The sequence below is a fragment of the Mixophyes fleayi genome, chromosome 8 (assembly GCF_038048845.1).
Source record: "Mixophyes fleayi isolate aMixFle1 chromosome 8, aMixFle1.hap1, whole genome shotgun sequence".
Lineage (NCBI taxonomy): Eukaryota > Metazoa > Chordata > Amphibia > Anura > Limnodynastidae > Mixophyes > Mixophyes fleayi.
The window spans coordinates 129,492,171-129,512,334 of record NC_134409.1 but is presented as its reverse complement, the minus strand read 5'-3'; the positions used below and the strand labels follow the sequence as shown (position 1 = coordinate 129,512,334).

At 40.4% G+C, this 20,164-nt stretch overlaps 1 protein-coding gene across 1 annotated transcript in view; it reads left to right on the top strand.

Moving 5' to 3' along the window:
* Positions 1–19,798, top strand: part of CAMK1 (calcium/calmodulin dependent protein kinase I) — a 114,367-nt gene extending 94,569 nt beyond the window's left edge. The window contains 3 exon segments of the mRNA XM_075184198.1: positions 1,802–1,930; positions 3,568–3,700; positions 13,872–19,798. Coding sequence (XP_075040299.1) covers positions 1,802–1,930; positions 3,568–3,700; positions 13,872–13,975 — 366 coding nt within the window. The 3' untranslated portion in view covers positions 13,976–19,798.
* Positions 19,799–20,164: the final 366 nt, after the last annotated feature.

The window sequence follows — 20,164 nt, the reverse complement described above, 5'->3', positions numbered from 1 at the left end:
TTAGACACTCCTCAACGCGTTTCGTCTGGTTAGATGTTCAGACTTCATCAGGAGGAAAAAATAATATAATAAAGAAGCAGGAATCTCCAGCGCTTTTTAAATAGTGCCAGCGCCATCTTGGACATGCGCAGTAGCGTCTATGACGCGCGCATTGCTTCAATCACATGATTGATTCATCAGTCACATGGTTAGCTCTGGTGAGAAACACCAGACACTAGAGGAAAATTGCTATAGTAAAACCATGTCCTCGTTTGTGGCATCCGAAGATAGTTAGTAATACAGCTTGGAAAAAGTACACACAACAATGGCTAATCTCTTAGATAACAGGATCTCATAAGTAGATATAGGATAAACATAATACAGTACAAATGAATGTGGAAAGAGTACACACAACAATGGCTAATCTCCTAGATAGCAGAATCTCATAAGTAGATATAGGATAAACATAATACAGTACAAATGTAGTACCCATCATAAATTATTATATAGTGAAGTGGGTTGGTAAAAAAAGGTGAAATGAAACTGCACATATATGAAATATACCTATTCTCATAACTCAGCAACAGAACTGGCTATTCAGCAGTATTTTATATACAGTAGAAAAATATATGTTACATATATGCAAGATTAATAGAAAAAGATACAGGAATGTAAAGACATCTAAGATGAATGGAAATAAGTATTCTTCATATACAATGTGACAAAGAATGGAAGTGTAGCACCCACCATGCTAATACATGAAAAAACTATTAAGGGAGGACATTACTACTAAACCCTATTAATATAATACAGGAGAAGATGCTATTAAACACACAGTAACTAACAATGACTATACATGTATTCCATGTGCAGAAGTGCAATAGTAAATATTTCTGAGAGGCAACCTCAAAACCAAATTATGTATGAATCATGCCATCAATGAGACAATGGCATAAGTAATATAGATGTACATAGGAATAAAACAGGGATGTAGCACCACACATCTTATGACCAAAATCTAAACTAGTAAAGTAAGATCCTGACAATAATGAAATAAAACACCAGAAAGAAGAATCATAAAAATGGGGCTATCTCGTAGCTGTCATTAAGCCCAAAAGGGGTGAGTGTATTCAATGTAAAAATCCAATACATTTCTCTCTGAGACAGTTTCCTCTGTAGGTCACCACCTCTTGGTCCTAGTTCAACCTTCTCTATAGCCATAAACTTAATGGATGAGGGATCAGCCTGATGTCTCTCTGCAAAATGTTTAGACACAGAGTGACTAAGAACCCTATTTTTTATGTTTCTGACATGCTCTTGTATGCGGATTTTCAAAAATCTCTTGGTCTTACCAACATACTTAAGACCACAATCACATTCAAGGAGATAGATGACCGAAGATGACAGGCAATTAAAAAGTCCTTTGACCTGAAACTTCACACTGTTACTTGAATCATAAAAGAATATATATATATATATATTGTTAACCCGTGCATGATACTCATGCATTCTAGTCAAATCAAGCTACTTCAGGTGTTAATGTTAAAAAGGTTCTTGTCATCTTCATCGCCACACACACACGCCGCTAGGCTTTTATATATTAGATAATGCTAAGAATTTAGTAGGTCAGTGTAGTATATAACTCCGCCCAGCAGGTGGCACTGCAGCTTGAGCACTCTGTCATTCGGTAGTTTTTTCCACACACACACTAACACACGCCGCTAGGCTTTTATATATTAGATATATTTATATAATTTTATTCTAATATAGCTAACCATTGATTGTATGTAGCTGATTTATTTTATACAGGTGACTAGTGTAGTGTTACTGCCTTCTTTTATGTTACTCTTGTATCTATCACAGGATTGCCGGGGACACCGCTCTCGATAAGAATATTCACGAATCTGTCAGCGAGCAAATAAGAAAAAACTTCGCCAAAAGCCGCTGGAAGGTGAGTCTACCTCTCACAGATAGGGTACAATGAATGTACTTGGTTTGTACTTGGTCAAATATAAGAGATAAAGGGGCTGAGTCGTCTTCTTACCCATGTCGTGCTGTATCCTGCGTGAAATTGTTCTGCGCCTGGTCAGAAACGGAATTTACGCCAATGAGCGCAATTCATGTCCGCACGCAAATGACCCTTCCAGCTGCCTACGACTGGAAGGGCAGAACGGGGGCGGTAAGAGGCGGACTAGGGTAGGCAGTGTACAGTAAATGTTTGCATATATTTTCATTAATTTATAGTATGGAGAGTTGTTTTTTTTTTTTTTTTTTTTTTTTTAAAAAGTACAAGTTGCATTCGAAGATGAATCCGGGCCAAAAAAATCTGTGTTACATCTACTGTGCCATCAAAACTAATCTATGATTCGTCTTTAAATAAAACCCTTGCAGTTCCCATGTTAACCAACAGGGGGTGCTCACCTTCTGTAAATATTCTCAATCTTCTCTCTGCACAACTCGAATCTCTGACACATTTTATTATTTGTCTTCAAGAATAAACCAACACATTTAAACTGTTGGCCCCGTAAATCTTTGATGGGATTTTTTTTTTATTTGTTTTTAGCCTAATAAGTAGTATCCGAGTAAAATACACGAAAATACAATTTTTGCTATGAAGGGTGTGAATACAATACATAGTTCTTCGCTAGAATCTTGTGCAATTTTTTCATTTGTAGAAGACAAATGTTTCAAGAGCTACATCCATTGTCCTATCCTAAAACCAACCCCGTGATGTACGAAGAGAAAATAGCATCTTTATCTTAGACTACCATGTTTGAAGAGTGTCGTTTTTTTATAATTCATTTTAATCTCTTCCTTATCTATATGTCCTCAGTTTTGAATGGGGTAGAACAATGTGTTGCCAATCACATTAGTGGAAAGATCACAGCAGCACTTAGTGTTTCAGAACTTTAGTGTGCTGATTATGTGGGAGGCAGGGACCTATCCACTCATGGATGTTAGTGAGGACAGGGGCAGTGACATGATGTGAGGAGGGGAATGGAGGCAGCAGGAAGCCACAGACTGAGAGTTATATAGTGGAAGGAGCAGGGTCCCCCAGCAGCACAGAGTATATCAGGAGATGAGTGATGTGTTAGTGAGGACAGGGCTGCATGTGATAGAGGCAGTGACATGATGTGAGGAGGGGAATTGAGGCAGCAGGAAGCCACAGGCTGAGAGTTATATAGTGGAAGGAGCAGGGTCCCCCAGCAGCACAGAGTATATCAGGAGATGAGTGATGTGTTAGTGAGGACAGGTACTGCATGTGATAGAGGCAGTGACATGATGTTAGGAGGGGAATGGGGGCAGCAGGAAGCCACAGACTGAGAGTTATATAGTGGAAGCAGCAGGGTCTCCCTCAGCTGCACAGTGTGGTGATGTGAGGCTCCTGTCATACTGATGCAGGTAGACTGTGGTAATCACACTCTATGCAAAGCAAAATCCAACTTGTTTGTTTTCACTGTCTGATTGTGGGTAAGAAATGCCTGGATCACAAATTACTTCACTTTCCTGCTCTGTCCTTATTGCACAGCTATTTTTCCATGGACTCTACACTGTATGTTTGACCTCCATTCTCTCTCTCCCATACAGCAAGCATTCAATGCTACCGCCGTGGTACGTCACATGCGCAAACTGCAGCTGGGGACCAGTCAGGAAGGGCCTGGGCAGACCACTCCCACCAGCCCGTGCCACGGTAACTTATTGGTGCCTGGAGACAACCATGGTGAGTGCCCCCTGAAGCAGTCTGTAAGCCCTGGATTGGTGGCAGTGAGGACTGTGTGACATCGTACAGGTGACCTGGAATACGATCACCATTTTTTAATCCCTTTTAATGTCGTCTAGTATAACATATCCTTCTATGTTGGCTTTGTTCTATGAAGCCTTACAAAAGGCATATGTAACATGCAAGGGTGTTTTTGAGGGGATAAACTGCTCACTTACCCATCCCAAGGGTGCTCTTTCATCAATCGGTTCTCTGGTCCTGAAAACTTGCCTGTGATGTGAGATGGGTCCTTGCTGTTCCCCGTCGTTGTTTCCATCACATTCCAACCTAACGAACTGCAGGACTGTCTGGTGTTCTACGTCCAGATGTCAAATTCCAGATGCTGCGGTAGTAATGGGAGAATGGGAATCCAATTATGAATATTTCCAGAGCATCTTGTTGGAAATCCATATGTAGTAGGTGGAACCAAGCAAGTTCTGTTATCTTTGAAAATGTATAATCTACACATTATTACTACCATTACTACCGATGGTAGAGATGTGGTGTATAATAGAGGAACATTGACCTCTAGGTGCTACAAGTTTATTGGCCGATCACTTTCCATGAACAGAAATTCAGCAATGAGGATACATTGATAAAGTGTAATGACTCCGTAATTGTACAGAATCACTTGGAAATAGTTATATGATCCAGGACATGGATCTCTCTCCAGCACGGAAACTGTTGTCGTACACTTGGGTGTATATTTATTAAACAAGCGGAGCTGTTGCCTATAGCAACCAATCAGATTTCGGTTATTTATTTAGTACATTTTACAAAATGACAGCTAGAATCTGGTTGTTATAGGCAACATCTTCACTTTTACAAACCCGCAGTTTAGCTAATATACCTCTTGAACTTTAAGAAACCCTTTGTCTTCTTCCTCGGCATAATTTATTGACTTGAGTCAGTAGCCTTGACATGGAGGTACTGTAGAGTAGGTATCAAGCAGGCGTCAGCCAGAGGGTATCACCTGTGGGGAGTTCAAGTTGTTTCTCTCTGCCTAAAATATTTGAGAACATGTGATGAACACATTTCTGTCGCCTTTAAATGGTTTCTCAACCAAAAACCTATATTTATCCATTCTGCCCCCACTTTTGTGTGTACCACGTTTTTTTTAATTGCTTTTTGCTTTCTTGGATGCAATGTATAGTCCAGTCCTTTTTTTTCCATGAGTCGTTCTAGTATGGGGTGGACTGTACAGATTAACTGTTTGTTGGTTGTCTGGAAACATTTGTTATAGTCCATTTCCCCTTCCTCAACTGCAATCTGCCATGGTAGTCAGGGGTCATCCCACTTCTAACGCCCATAAACGTTACACAGTACAACCACTGCAGGGGTGAATATAAGAAAACACTGTACAGTTTACATGACACATGTCACAATTCTAAGGAAGTAACACCGCTATGTGAAATACTCAGAATAAAACAATAAATAAAATAATGTGCTTCATTTACTGTTGGTAACTGTGATCTTTAGTGGTCCTAATTTCACAGATCCTGCTTTTCCTTTTTTTTTTTTTTTGCAATATGAGCACAAAAGATCTGTTGTCATGGAAACTGCTTTACACCTACATTTGTCGCTTAAATACATTAAATATTTTATCTTTCAACAAGGCATGGATACGGGTCTCATGCTTTTCATTTGTTTGGTAATACAGTATATTCATTATTGGTATATTTTAGTTTGTTTTAAACATTGGCATGGTCGAATATTTTGCTAAGATCAGTCTTGTGTTTCTTTTTAAGAACTGATGTTTAAGTCTATTTAATTAAAACAAGGGAAATAAAATAATGCTCTTTCCAGAGTGCATCTGAGGAATAACCTTACAAAACCTTTTAAATCTTGGATGGCTAACAAAGAGATTGTTGCGAAAGCCCAAAACGAATAATTTATTTAGTTGCTTTTGACGGTTAACATCCAGGCAATGATCTCATACTGCGGGACAGGCCTGAATGATGGATGGGGAGAGACTGTCTGCTCTCTGTACAGTCAGGGAATGTCATTGAATGTTGCAGATACTGTGTTTGCTAAGTGGGATTTGCACTTAATGCAAGTTTATTTTCTTTGTAGAAAGTCCACGGCATGGGGTCAATAGATATCGGTGATGGTCATTGGTGGTAATTGTAATTACAATTACCACCATAACGGCACCGAGAAGTCCTCCAAATAAAAGACGAATCTGTAAAATACGATGTAAAGAAAAGCAGACTTACCTGTATTCCGAAGTTGCAGCTGTCCAATTGGCGCAGGATGCTGACCGCAAGCGAGTCCGACTACTGAGGTGTCCGTCAAGAGATTTGAACGTCAGTGCGACTTCTATTCCTTTTAGTTTAAAGCGGCAATGTCAAACCTCGCAGGTTAAGCTTAACCAAACATTGCCGCTTTAAATTAAAAGGGATAGAAGTGGCACTGACGTTCAAATCTCTTGACGGACACCTCAGTAGTCGGACTCGCTTGCTTGGAATATTCCGCACCGAGAACGCGTACCCCCCACCCACGGTCAGAATGCCGACAGTGGAAATGTCAGTTTTCATTGTGGGGACAGCTTGATCATGTCGGCATTGGTCTTTTAATGTCAGCATTGTGAATGTAGACAATCACCTTGTCGACATTGTCAAGCTGTCCACACGATGGAGTGTCGTCTTTTAGCTTGTCGACGTTTTTACGTCGGCAGGTTAACTGCCAACATTTCCTCTGTCGGAATTTATTACCTTGTTCATCTTACAGCACTCTTGGTAATTAAACAGTTTTGTTATTAATCTAGTATTATCTGATATGTAGCCGGCTAGGTAGCAACAGTTGGAAAACGATATAATATAGTTCATGTAACACAAGTAAAGAAAAACCATATATTGTTATTTATACAGATAATGGCCCAATTAAGAGAATCATTACCTGTTTAATTAAACCGCATATAATAAATACCCTATCCAGGCCCGCCATTAGAAACCGTGGGGCCCAGTACAATGAAGCAGGCGGGCATTTATAACGCAAGTTTGCGTTCCAAAAGCCGAACGTCCTGTTGGTGGAACCCACATGCCAGGCTGAAGACAGCAGCAAAGACACCGGGACTGGAGGACAGCGGGCCCCCTGGTAAGTGTGTGCCGCCGGGCCCCTTGGTGAGCCCGGGCCCGGTACAAGGGTACCTCCTGTACCCCACCTGATGGTGGCCCTGACCCTATCCAACCTCAACACCGTAAGGAGCGAAGAATATTGTGTCTAGATTAAAAACTTTAAATAGGGTTACTATAATAGGGAAGTGATTCAGGGACAATCATATTTAAACCTCTATAAGGAGAACAATCTAATTTTCCAGCACACGTCAGCTGACCCCCTCTGAACGTATGTTAATCAATTTTTAAGTTTTGCTAATTGAGTTGATTTTTCATGGTGATTTTGCACGCTAGTGAATGAAGCCAGCTAGCGTGCCGTCTCTCTGCGCTGGTGTGGATTGGCCATGTGGACCAATCAGTCAAACGAACTGGAGGAATAGAGAACCCGGGGTAACTGGCTAATTTAGCTTCTATGTATATAGGTACATTGGTAGGAGTTGGGGTTCACATTTCTAATTCTAATGTACCCACCCTTAGTGCAGGTATCCCCCTCTATCTAGTGCCACCATAATCCTGTGGTCTGATCGACCCAGTCTATACATCCATATTGACCTTGTACTTCTTTACCCGGATCTTCTGATTGTCTGTGTCTATTCTTTACTAATTTATATTTAAATCCTGACCCACTACAGAAACCTTTGGTGGGACCCTGGGGTTCTATATCAAAAAGACAATGAAAACTGTTTTTGTTTTGTGTTAAAATTTGTTTATGTGCTGGACTTCCACCATATACATTGTCTCATACCAAGTAGAGTGACAGATATCTAACTGGGAGGTTTAATAGTCCGTAGTATGTAAACTCTCTTCCACAACTTCAGTCCTAAATGACCCAGAAAAGGACTTGCGTTGCGTTGACTGGGGGGAGGGATTGTACCTCCTTTGGCAAATATTCGGCCCCTGCTGCACCGTCCGTTGCTGACGTTTGTGTTCAGGGGTCAGGAGTGTGCAGACCATTCCTACAGCTGCACTTACTGTTAGATACACTCTTCTAGAGAGTATACCTAACCAATGGAAAAAGTTAGCGGGAACTTGTATGTGTAGATGTGACAATATGGGTCTATAATGTCTAGTAGAGGTTAAAGAAAATCCATAAAGGTCGATTTATCTTTTAAAATCATGTTTATTAATGGTGCCTGTAGCAATCAAACCAACCAGTCCATTAAATAACTGTACCCATGCTTACGTAGTGATCTCATACAAACCCTATTTGCTTCCTCACAGCCTGGAGTTGTGGTCGACACGCCCTCCTTTGCCGTGGTCGACACGCCCCCCTTTGCCGTGGCCGACACGCCCCCTTTGTCGTGGTCGACACGCCCCCCCCCCTTTGCCGTGGCCGACACGCCCCCTCTTTGCACCTATGCTAGTGAATAGTAGGGCAGCACAGTGGCTCAGTGGTTAGCACTTCTGCCTTGCTGCACTGAGGTTATGAGTTCAATTCCCGACCATTGCCTTATCTGTGTGGCGTTTGTATGTTCTCCCCGTGTTTGCGTGGGTTTCCTCCGGGTGCTCCAGTTTCTTTCCACACTCCAAAAACATACTGGTAGGTTAATTGGCTGCTAACAAATTGACCCTAGTCTCTGTCTGTCTGTGTGTATATTAGGGAATTTATACTGTAAGCTCCAATGGGGCAGGGACTGATGTGAGTGAGTTCTCTGTACAGCGCTGCGGAATTAGTGGCGCTATATAAATAAATGATGATGAATGATTTGGACAGTGTAGAGTTATTCTGCACACGTGTCATCAGCAGCCGAGCCTCCGGTACACGTTTGCCCTGTGGCTCTATTGAGCTGTAAACTTGTGGGCTCATTGTGCCGTCAGAGGAGGCTGCTAACTGCCATGAAAAGAGCTTATTGTGTTGGCCACAGTCTGTTTGAGCTGTCTCCCTACAGCCGTGCACACCTAAAATAACAATGTAGAAAGGGGGGGCCCCATCAGTGCTGCAGTGGGCCGCTACAAGCGTGTCCCAGCAGTCTGTTCCCATGAATATGTATGTGAGTGTGAGGTTAGGCCAGAGGTGGCCACCGGTGGGAATATCAACTTCATGTGATTCCAAGACAGAGCTGAGGAATGTGCCCCAGACTCATGTTATCTGTACAATAAAGACCTACATAGGGCAGTAATCATTCCGCTGTGTCAGCTGCTGTCCTCATGTGACCTTAACTACAGTTCCTCTCTGTATGAGCAGATCCTAATGTACAAGGCCAGCAAAAGATAGGTTAAAAAAAGTCTCCTCACATTTAGCATCCTGTATATGTAGCACAAAATGCTTCAGATTTGCACCATCTGAAGCACTTGAAAGTGTCTACTTATGAAGACTGTGCAAGAGTGGAAACGTCTCATTGTTGACGTAATCCCTTGAGAGCGAAGGACGGGCGGGACTCATCCTCTACATTACCCTCTATAGTGTCCTACTTGTCTTCTGCGTTTAAGGGGCTAAGAAATCAGATAAGTTCTCGCAGTTATCTGCTCCAATGGGACAGGGACTGATGTGAGTGAGTTCTCTGTACAGCGCTGCGGAATCAGTGGCAGAGTCTGTTAAGTCCGTGTGACGTTCCATGAGGGGAGGATGCTTTTTTGTTATAGCCTCTATCACTTAGCTGGAGCTTCCCTCTTTTAAACGATGGCTCCCCTGTTTTCTGCCTGCTGATCTTGTTTGATCAACAGGCATTAAATAAATGTGATGAGCCCAAAAATGCTCCCCACAGTGGCTAGGAAAGCCTCCGCAGTGACGGGGTTAAATTAATCCTACAAGGATATTGGGACTGTTTGAGCCATGCTTTATTTATCTATTTATTTTTAAATGCACGGGCTTGAAACAAGCTTTTTCTTTTGCACGTGGAAGATACAAATGTACCACGTCACATTTCAGAACTGTGGCAACATTCGAACTTTTCCACTGCGTTGTATTGGCTGTGTACCTTATCGCAAAGGAAAGAATTTATTTTGATAATCTTCCACTACAAAATGAAATCTTCTTTTCTTCTTTTTATTTTTTGCTTTGCTCCATAAAACTAAGCGTACTGGTGCGTCTACTGCGAGTATAGAAGAAAAGATGGATATTCCTACGCTGACAAAAGCTGCCCTCTATTTACCTGCACACAGTCCACTATAATGTGTTATAGATAATGTAAACAAGGAATTAGAGTTTGCACTCCTCAAATGTAAGATGTATCCAAAAACCACGGAGGGGTACACGCCAAACTGGTCTTACTCATCTCTCCCAGCAGCTGTGGTAGAAACAAGTCGGTTACCCCGCCGTTCGGGTGAGATTAGTTTCTCTCTTAAAGCCGATATCCATCTTGAGTGGGGTAAGAGTCAAACCTTGTAGGTGGAGTCCGTCCTCCGTTAGCAGATTTTTTATATCTCTATGTTTTATTTATATTTATGTATAATAAATGATCCTAAGATAATACATTGTGTGCAGCATGGTGGCTCAGTGGTTAGCACTTCTGCCTCACAGCACTGGGGTCATGAGTTCAATTCCCAACCATGGCCTTATCTGTGTGGAGTTTGTATGTTCTCCCCGTGTTTGCATGGGTTTCCTCCGGGTGCTCCGGTTTCCTTCCACACTACAAAAACATACTGGTAGGTTAATTGGCTGCTATTAAATTGTCCTTAGTCTCTCTTGGTCTAGGAGATTTAGATTGTAAGCTCCTATGGGGCAGGGACAGATGTGAATGAGTTCTCTGTACAGCACTACGGAATTAGTGGCGCTATATAAATAGATGATGATGATTGGCAATCTCTTTTTCGGTGTTCAATATAAGAGTGTGCCGGGGAACCTGCTTATTAGTTTTGAAAGCGAAGGACGCACCTCCTAGATACAAAGCTGATTTGAGACTATCTTCTCGTAAGTGTAAACCCGAGAGGGTGAGGAATTTTAATCACGTGGTGATATTATCTTATATTTATACACACATTAGACTAAGGGGGATATTTTTTGTGGAGAGTTATTATTCAGCATACATGTTGCGCTATGATATCTTTTCTGCTTTGATTACATATACTCTCATCCCGGGAGAAAATTTGCGGAATTCTTTGAGATTTTTGTTGGATCCCAATCAGGAACTTTGGTTGTTTTAAGAGACTTTGTTCGGATATGGACTTTTAGACTTTGAAGTACTGATGGACTCTTTTTAACTGGATTCTAATTTTGTGTGTGTGTGTTTTTTTGTTTTTCTAATGCATCCTATCTGTGAGTGCCGTCATCTTGCTCCCCAAACCAGCGTTGCACAAATTAAGAGGGTTTTGTGCTTGGCCAATTTGCACTTAAATGAGCCTCATTGACTCGTCCAGCAAAAGTAATGGCCCAGAAAATAATGGAACCTATTTCTCGTGTACATAAATAAGATATAGGGTAGGCTTACTATTGGTTCAGTCAATATCTGCTGTATTCTTTGTGCAGAGTTGATGAATGCAACATTACAGTACTTGCGCCAGGGTAAGATTAATTAAATAATACATTTCAACGTTTTCATTGCTAGTATGTTAAAACAGAGATGGCCCCTACCAATGTTCCTATTGGAGGACAGAATGGTCTTAGCCTGATTTTCAACTGCAGCTTAGGATGGAGCTCAACCAAACTTTGGACAAAAAGCTCAAATTGCAAAGCATAGTATGTATATTGTGCTTACTGTGACACCGCAGCCATGTCCTTGTGCATGAATTCAGCAATCTGCAGCATTGTACACATCTTTTTATTTTTATTTTTAATTTTATTTTTTTTCTTACCTACCTTGAGAGGTTTGTATATATAAATAATATACACAAAAGTTGCTGTAGTTACTAATCAAATACATTTCTTATAACATAGAGTAATTTGTGCCTTTGCATATTTGGCACATGAAATAAAGTAACCAGTCACTGCACAAATGACGAAAATATATTATTATTATTATTATTATTATTATTATTATTATTATGTTATTGTTATTATTTTATTTATTATTTTTTAGGATGGCCAAAGGTAAAGGTACTATAGCTGGTCTTAATTAATTTTTGTTTGTTTGAGAATTATAGCCCTGTATTTATGTTCCAAAATGAATCTATTACAATCCAGACAAACTTTGTTCTGTTAGTGAAAAAATATTTCTTAATTGTGCCCGAATTCAGCATATTGGTAAACATATAGGTTTAATTAGACATCGTTCATCCTGACAATGTGCCGTGAGGCATGCTGGGAAGGTTTTCACTTAGTGTAGAAAAAAAAACTCCTTTTAATTTGTCTATTATTCTTTTAATAGGTAATGCCTCACAAGTGTCCCCTTGCCTGTACTTACACTGAATGTACCTGCACTATCAACACCGCTTATTGCGTCTTACTTTGAAAAACCAAACGTTTGCTAAATTTATTCAACAATGTAGCAGCTAAACCCTCTTGATCCAGGTTTGAGCGTTCAGATGAGCCGATTGTGGTGCAAGTAAATTCTTTGGAATTATGGGACTCCACTCGGCAGCAAAGCCGGAAAGGCTTAAAACGTTTTATTCCAAATGCTTTTAAAACAATGCAGATGAGTATTGTAAAAAGTGCACTTTGTCAATTAATTGTGGGATTAAGAAGTGGCTTTTAGATACAATCCTCCTAAATGGACCTCATCGTGGATATATGAAGGTTGTAGGAGTTGTCACTGAAAAAAACAGCTTAAGGGTTGTCTAGAGATAAACCAGCTTGCTGAAAATCAAATTATTTGTTGAAAAACTTCTCACCTGAAAATACTTAAAGCAACAATCCCATGGAGGTGTTTTTCTCAACATAAATCACTGTGGCAGGCTATAAGAAGAATGTTGGTATTCAACAATTTCCCTTGTTTTTATCTTCAGGCTGCTATTAATGATTTATGATCCTGGGCTACCATGACAACCACAGCCATATGGCACATAATGTAGTGAGCAGAGAGGCTTTGGAAACCCCATTCGAGCTCTGTCTGCACTTTGACCTCCTCCTTCACCCCCCCTCAGACATCACATGACATGCTGTGAGCCTGTGTCTGTGTAGCAGATTGACCGTGTCTGTGTCTGGCAGCCATTTTTGTTTGCCAACCAGTGAAAAGTATATTATGATTTGTAGGTGGATAACCAAGATGCATTTTTAATGCTATTTAAAGAAAAATAACTTCTGTGTGGGATTGCTGCTTTAACAGGGAATTATATTTCTTATATTTTGTATGTATGGTTTAGCTCTGTAGTTTGAAAGCGAGCAATCGTATGACCTACTGTTCAAGTGGATGATGAAGAAAAACAGATTGCGGTTCTTTTTGAATTGGAGAGTGCAGTAAATCTGTATACTCTTTGTCTTGTAATGGGCTGTGTTCCAAATTATTTTCTTTCAGGAACCTTTAAGAACAACCATTAATGTTTGGATTGTTTGGGCTAAAGCAATCCCAAAAGCCCTCTGTAAATAATTAGCACTAAAAGCTTTCTTAAATCATAAGGTATTCACATGCCCCTGCTATAAGATGGCATTTCCTGTGAAAACCCAATAATGAATGGATTTAATCCACACTTAAGAAGTTCCGGGGGTTGAAGGGCTTTTAATGTACTTTTAATTACTGTAGAGTGCTTTTTTTGTTGCTTTTAGTACAGTGGTTGTTCTGTATAGGTTAGCTACAAATCCCACACCATGATTGCCCCGTATCTTGCACTGATGAGATCTCACAAGACTGGAACCACTGTATGCAGGTGTTGGTACCACTGCCAAACTGTTCTGGATAAGTAGTTGGCCAAACCGGCCATTTAAGAATCAATTTGGTTGCTCAGTCAGTTGTATTTTATGGCAAGGACATGTGAATACCATCTAGTTAAGACGACTTATACTGATCACAAATCGTACTGATAACAAATACCAATGTATGAAAACCTGTAGAGTATCTAAAGTATCGTAAGTTTAATAGGCTTATCTAAGGTGTTTGAAGCATACATGGGCTTTAAAGGAATAAGAACGAGACCTCCACATTTTCATGTGCCTAACGTATATCTCCACCATGTAATAACCGTAACCGTGTCTCGTTGCATTGTAGGTGCCCATTCCGAGAATTGTCAAGACCGCTGTTCCCAGAAGTCTCCCGACAACAACTCTCTGGCTTACGGCTCCCACCACTGTCCTCAATCAAACCGGGTCTAAGGCTGTCCGACGTGAATCTGGGATGCGGTGTCACTGGAAGTAATGGCGGTAGCCACTCTGTGTGGTCATCCGGGGCCGGCTGGCTGTGGAGGTCGGACCTTCAAGCAAAGAACAGGCCTTTCCTATGAAACCACGGGGGGGAGGGGGGTGTGGGAAGAGAGGGTACTGAAAGAGGGGGGAAAAGCGGGCCTTTCTTTTTTGCTTGTGTATGTGAGTGCGTATGTATGATGGCGAGAGAAGCAGAAGCCTCCTGAAAGGACGGAAACGCTTACAGATAGTCCAAGGGCGTCCTTCTCGTTCTAATTTTGTAAAATGTTGCCTGCACATTATATGTAGGGGAGTGTTTTTAATTTTCTTCTGTATCAAGGTGAAGACTCTCGCTGCTGTGTTACTTGGCTTCCAGCGAAGACTCTCTCTCTCTCTTTTTGTTCATGGGAAGGAAGTGAAGGGCGTAAAACGTCAGCATGACTCCAAGCTGGTTCAAGGACTCCGCGGGATTTCTGTGGCAGAGAACCACCAGGCAGAAGGGTCTCCTTTTTGGTAGACCTCGGAAGCCGCTTGGGAACAGCTGAGTCTGCTCTGGATCGACGTTGGTGAAAGTCTTACTTGTTCTTCCAGACTGCGAGCAGACGCTCAGCTTTTTATTTTCCAAAACGTGGCGCGGTGGTGGCCACGCGTTTTACGTGCAGAGAAATAAAGGGATGACAACATTCCACAAGGAAACGCGCCCCCCAACACTCCTTGCAAGGCCTTCTGGGTATTTCTACAGTTTTAATGACTTTTTTTTTTGTGTATTTAGTGGTGTAAAATGCAAATAGTTCTATGTATCTCTTGGGAATTTTTGACACATGTTTTATAGTGACACATCCGCTAGGCCAACCAGTATTAACAAGAAAACCCAACACGGGTACATGTGCTGGGTGAGGAATTGGCTTCTGTGAATGTATTTAGCTGTGGGTCAATGTGATCAACCTATACCGTCCCCTGGGTCCTCTAACGCCATTCACAAAAGTCTGCTGTGGACAAATAATACCGTCTGGTGCTAATACAAACCAGCCAGATTAGCGTTGTAGACCCCTGACATAGATGATGACTCGTTTCTAAAGGGCAGTGACCGATACTTGCAATGTCTAAAAATATATAGAGCTTTACTCCCTTACGAGGAAAATATACACTAAGGAACGAGAACTGGTTATAAACTTTTTACTCCCGTTTAATCAGAATTGTGGCAAACCTTTATCTCATCAATGTAGATCTCTATTGTGTCCTTAATTGATTAATTAAATATAATCTATTGATGTCAATGAACATTTATGAACATCAATAAACTTTATTTACAAGCATTTGACAAACAAATTTGAAAGGCTTTTAGCAAACTTTGCGGCTGCCGTTTTATTTTCAAAACCCTAAAAATCAGTTTGATGAATGCGTCAGTTTTTGGGGCTATTGGTCATATTTTGAAGGCAAGTGACACCTAGAATATAAATTGGCAGTAGGCTGAGAGGCAAATTTACAAATGTATGTGCAAGGTTCGTACGCCAAGCATATTATATGAGTGGAAATGTTGCACGAACACCAGGAACGCAGCTAATTGTATCTCCCACCGGTGAGAAGACATAAAGTCCTATGAATGCATTTACGTATTGACCAGTGGTGCCGAGAGGGCAGGGGCGAGGGGGCAGGTACAGCCCTGATATTGACACACCTACTTAGTTTAGCAGAAATGTGTATTACCAAAATACCACTGGCTGCATTAAAACATTCCTTTAGTAGAGCTTGCCAATGATGATTATAATAAAATCTCCCCCAGACCTTGCGTAATTTTGGTATCATCATCATCGACATTTATTTATATAGCGCCAGCAGATTTCGTAGCGCTTTACAATTGGGAGTAAACATTAATAAAACAATACTGGGTAATAGGTACATACAGAGAGGTAAGAGGGCCCCGCTCGCAAGCTTACAATCTATGGTATACTGACCGCATCACAGCTCAGGGTAGGAAGTGGTCAAATTAATTTAAATAATTAGACACACCCCTTCTTTCTGATTTTTCAGCCAATGACAAATGAACGTGTGTATAATTTAAATCCACAGGGAAAATGAAACACTAAACGTGTGACGAGATGTCATCCCTCAGTGAATTATGCGCACTAGAAATGTTGGCTCTCTAGGCGATATCCTTTTGTCTAATGATGGCGTAGGCCACGATTGATGGTCAGAGAGCACATTATATTTCCAATCTATAAACGTCCTTTCTTGTTTAAAAAAAAATATACGGTCGTCCATGTTTCTCCGGTTTGTATTGGCTTCTTCTGGCTATGAATATTTGCTGTAGGTAAATTAGTATTTACCAATTAAGATTAGCAATTATTAAGGGAAAGACAACATGCAGCTCTTCAGCTGTAGCCGAACTACATTTCCCAGCATGCCCTGCCAGTTAGGATTATCCGTCTAGCGCTCTTCATTTAAAGACTTTTGACAAAGGTTTTGAAACATTGCTCTGGACAGACAGAAACTGCGCTGGTTCCTGCTGTTCCCATGTACAATATAAGTGTTGTATAGGTGTGTCTTTTAGTTGTTAACATGACTACACTTGACTGCTAAAAGCCGGTTTATGGCTGGTTGCTATGGGTTACAGTACATAAACTGCTCTGTGCACCATGTTAGTAAATAGGCCCCGATGTTTACTTTAAAGCTGTCCAGTCAAATTCAACTTAACTCATTTTTCCCAGTTTAACGGAAGGCCTATGTTCATTCCCATTTCGCTCCGCTCTTTGCAGTTTTACCTGTGATAAATTTAACTACCCTGATTCGCTCATTAAGGTTACTAAAGACACTAGGAATATGTGCGAAAACTGGCGCATGGAAGAATGCTGCTGTACCAAGATCAACAGGTCAGGTTCAGTTTAGATAATGAATTCCAATGTCTGTATGATTACAGCAACTTTTTCCTGTGCTCCAGTCTTCTGAAAGGCTGAGACCAGTTCAAGGCGTTGTTGTCACTACAGTAGCGTCTTTAGATATTGCTTCTTCTGCTACTGATTATTTAAGTTGTACAACGTTCGGTGCCTGATATATTCCTGACCAGATTAGAGGTAGTCCCGGTGTAGAGTAGAAAAACGGCCACATCAAGCACCATTTTATATGGCAAATGACGTAAAACCGTAACCTGTCTATATTCACGCTTAGGTCTTGTACACACTGCCATTAAAATCAAGGGTTCAGCGTGTGTTCTTAAAGCCTATTAAACTCATCATAACGCTGATAGTGTAAAAACTATTGGAGACTATTGGACCTACACACACACACCATCCAAGCTTCAATATTAATGTTGTCTGCAGCTTTCATGAATGTTCACATTGGTACAATATAATGAAGGTCTACGAAAGCGCACATTCTTTACATTGTACATTATGCTGCAGGGGGGCTTTGAGAACACTCTTTGAATGCTCTGTTAAAAGCAAAAACACAAGTACAAGGTTTTAACTTTGACTTTCAAAGGTGTTTTTCAATGCTGTGATTACATACCCAAAGGGCAGATTTACTAAAGCTTCCAAAAAGGAAAAGTGAAGGTGTTGCCCATAGCAACCAATCAGATTCTAGCTATCTGTGTTCTAGAATGTACAAGATAAATGATAACTAGATTCTGATTGGCTGCTGTTGGGCCACACCTCCACTTTACCTTTAGTAAATCTACCCCTAAGCCTCTTGTCTAGAGCTGTCAGGAAGCAACATTATTTGAAAATACACATTCTAAGTTAGTGGACACTACATGTACTGGAGTCAGACATTTTCCTGTGCTGAACCCACTTTTCAGAATGTAGCATGGAAACGGTGACATCAGTGACCTGATTGGCTGAGTTCAGCTCACAAAATGGCTGCCTCAGCTGCATGTAGTTAACTGGTATATCTTAAATGTTTTCAATGGCTAGTACCTGGGCAGTACTAGGGAAGCCACCAGGGGGCTTTATAAATACCAGAAGTATGTACTCAGCAGAGAAATTGGAGATATCGATTGCCTGGTAACTTGCCAGTGGAATTCACTAACATTTGTTTAAACCTGTTCAGGGTGTATCTTCAGCTGTAAAGTATTCAAGGAAAATGTATATTGCAAAATGGATATAATATACCTTGAGCTAGGTTCTGCCCCACGCATTGGTTCATTAAAAAGTGTGGTGCGAGCCATTTATTTTTTCTTAGCGCACACTTTTATAGTAACTTGTAAACCTTATACTAGATAAATCAGTTTGTCATATGCCAGTAACTTAAGTAAAAAAAAAATAATAATTTATTTTCACTCCAAAATAACTGTTTGTTTTTTTTTTGCAATATTCTAAGCTTATTTTATTACATGCTGAGGTTATTTGCAAATATTGTTCAATAGTGCAACCAATCCGATTCTAGCTATCATCGGTTGCTATAGGCAACACCCACTTTTTCTTTTTCAAAGTTTTAGTAAATGCATCCTGCGAATCGAACACATAACTGTTTACACTGCATAACCTCTTTTTGTTTTTTTATTATACTTCAGTAGTAAAAGATTCCAATGCTAATTTAAAACAAAAGCCTACTCTTTATTCACCATGGTAGTATAGTAACTAGCATTTTAGAGCTTATTTAATAAAACTCTCCAGTGTGCACACATGTCCAAGGGCACCCAATCTGATGTCTGTTTCCTAGCCTCTTCCAGAAATCTAAAAGCATCTGATTGGTTGGTGTTATTGAATAACCCCGAGAGTATAATTTGTAATCGGTTCTTTGTGAGATTTGGGTTTTGGTGACAGGACTGTCACTAAATTTTGGAAATATTGACTGGGACTGTTGTCATTGATCTTCCACCCATCCTGGACATTCTGGCTACAACAGCCACTGTAAGAAAAAAACCAAAAAACTCAATGGCTGACAAAATCGGAACAAATGACTGCGTTGCCCTTAGTGCCGGTTGGTTAATGGAACTCCCGGCTTCATGACCTGACAAAGGGAATTGGTTCCTTGATAATATGGTGATGATACTCTACCGTATATGTAAAATTCTATCATGAACTCTCCCTCTCCTCACCCAGCCAAACCACCGTGTCCCCTGTCCATACCATTTGTGTGATACCTGCTAATGCCTGTTAACGGTCAGTTCTCCTAAAGAAGGAAGCAGAAGATGTTTGTAATTAAAGTTATTTAACGTGCTTTCTTGTGTCGAGAGTACTGACATGAGCGTTTTTGACATAAATTGATTGTTGGTTTGCTTGCATTTCAAACTTGTGCAGAGGGGGAGTATCTCACAAATGGTGGGCAACCCAGACACTGTGTTCTTATTAAGGGGCTGTTACACTACAGTTTTAATTATTTTTCTTTTTTTCATTTTTGGACCTGTCATTGCATAAAGTCCTAACACTTTTTTCTAATATTTCGGTAAGGCTTGATGAACAATCCTAGACGAGGCTGCTACCTCCATTGCAAATCTACGCAGTTATTTTTCATAACCAAGACAGGGCAATTTTGGTCACATAAAATTTAAGTGCTGAACAGTTTGGTTAATGTAACGGGGGCATCGATGGTAACCTAGCTACAGTTTTTGCCTGTTTTCTGAATCGGGCATTTTCATGTTAAAGCATGTTTAATGAGGATTTTTAAAGAAAAAAAAAAATATAAAGAGTTTTAAAAAATGTATATTTTATTGCTTGTTTTTGTATTAACCCTGTTGTTGCGGAACAACCCTGTTTAAAAAAAAAAAAGTTTAAAATGGAGTTTTCATTGCTAATCCTTAAGTTTAGAACTTGCGTTCTTTGTATATGTACATACATGTATAAATGATGTTTTTCTGGAGCTGGCTTCCACTGTCTCTTATTTGTAATTTCAAGGATTGATCTTTTTGTTATGTTTAAGATGTTTATCAGGTTTGTTTGCACAGAGCATCCTCTTCTCTGCAGTTGTCTTCATATAAGGTTTGATGGGAGCTGCCATTTTGGGTGTGTCAGAAGCGTAGTTCTACCACTTCAGCAACAGTCCAATATTAAGATTTGTAGTAATTTTCTTTTAATGATGGATCTCCAAATGTAAAAGTTTTTATAGTGGAATGAGACCTATCAAATGTTGTCCATCCACCAATGCTCCTGAATAGCACAACCACACCCCAAATTACACAAAAACAGTCTATTCTATTAGGCTACCCACTTCTGTTCTCTGAAGCAT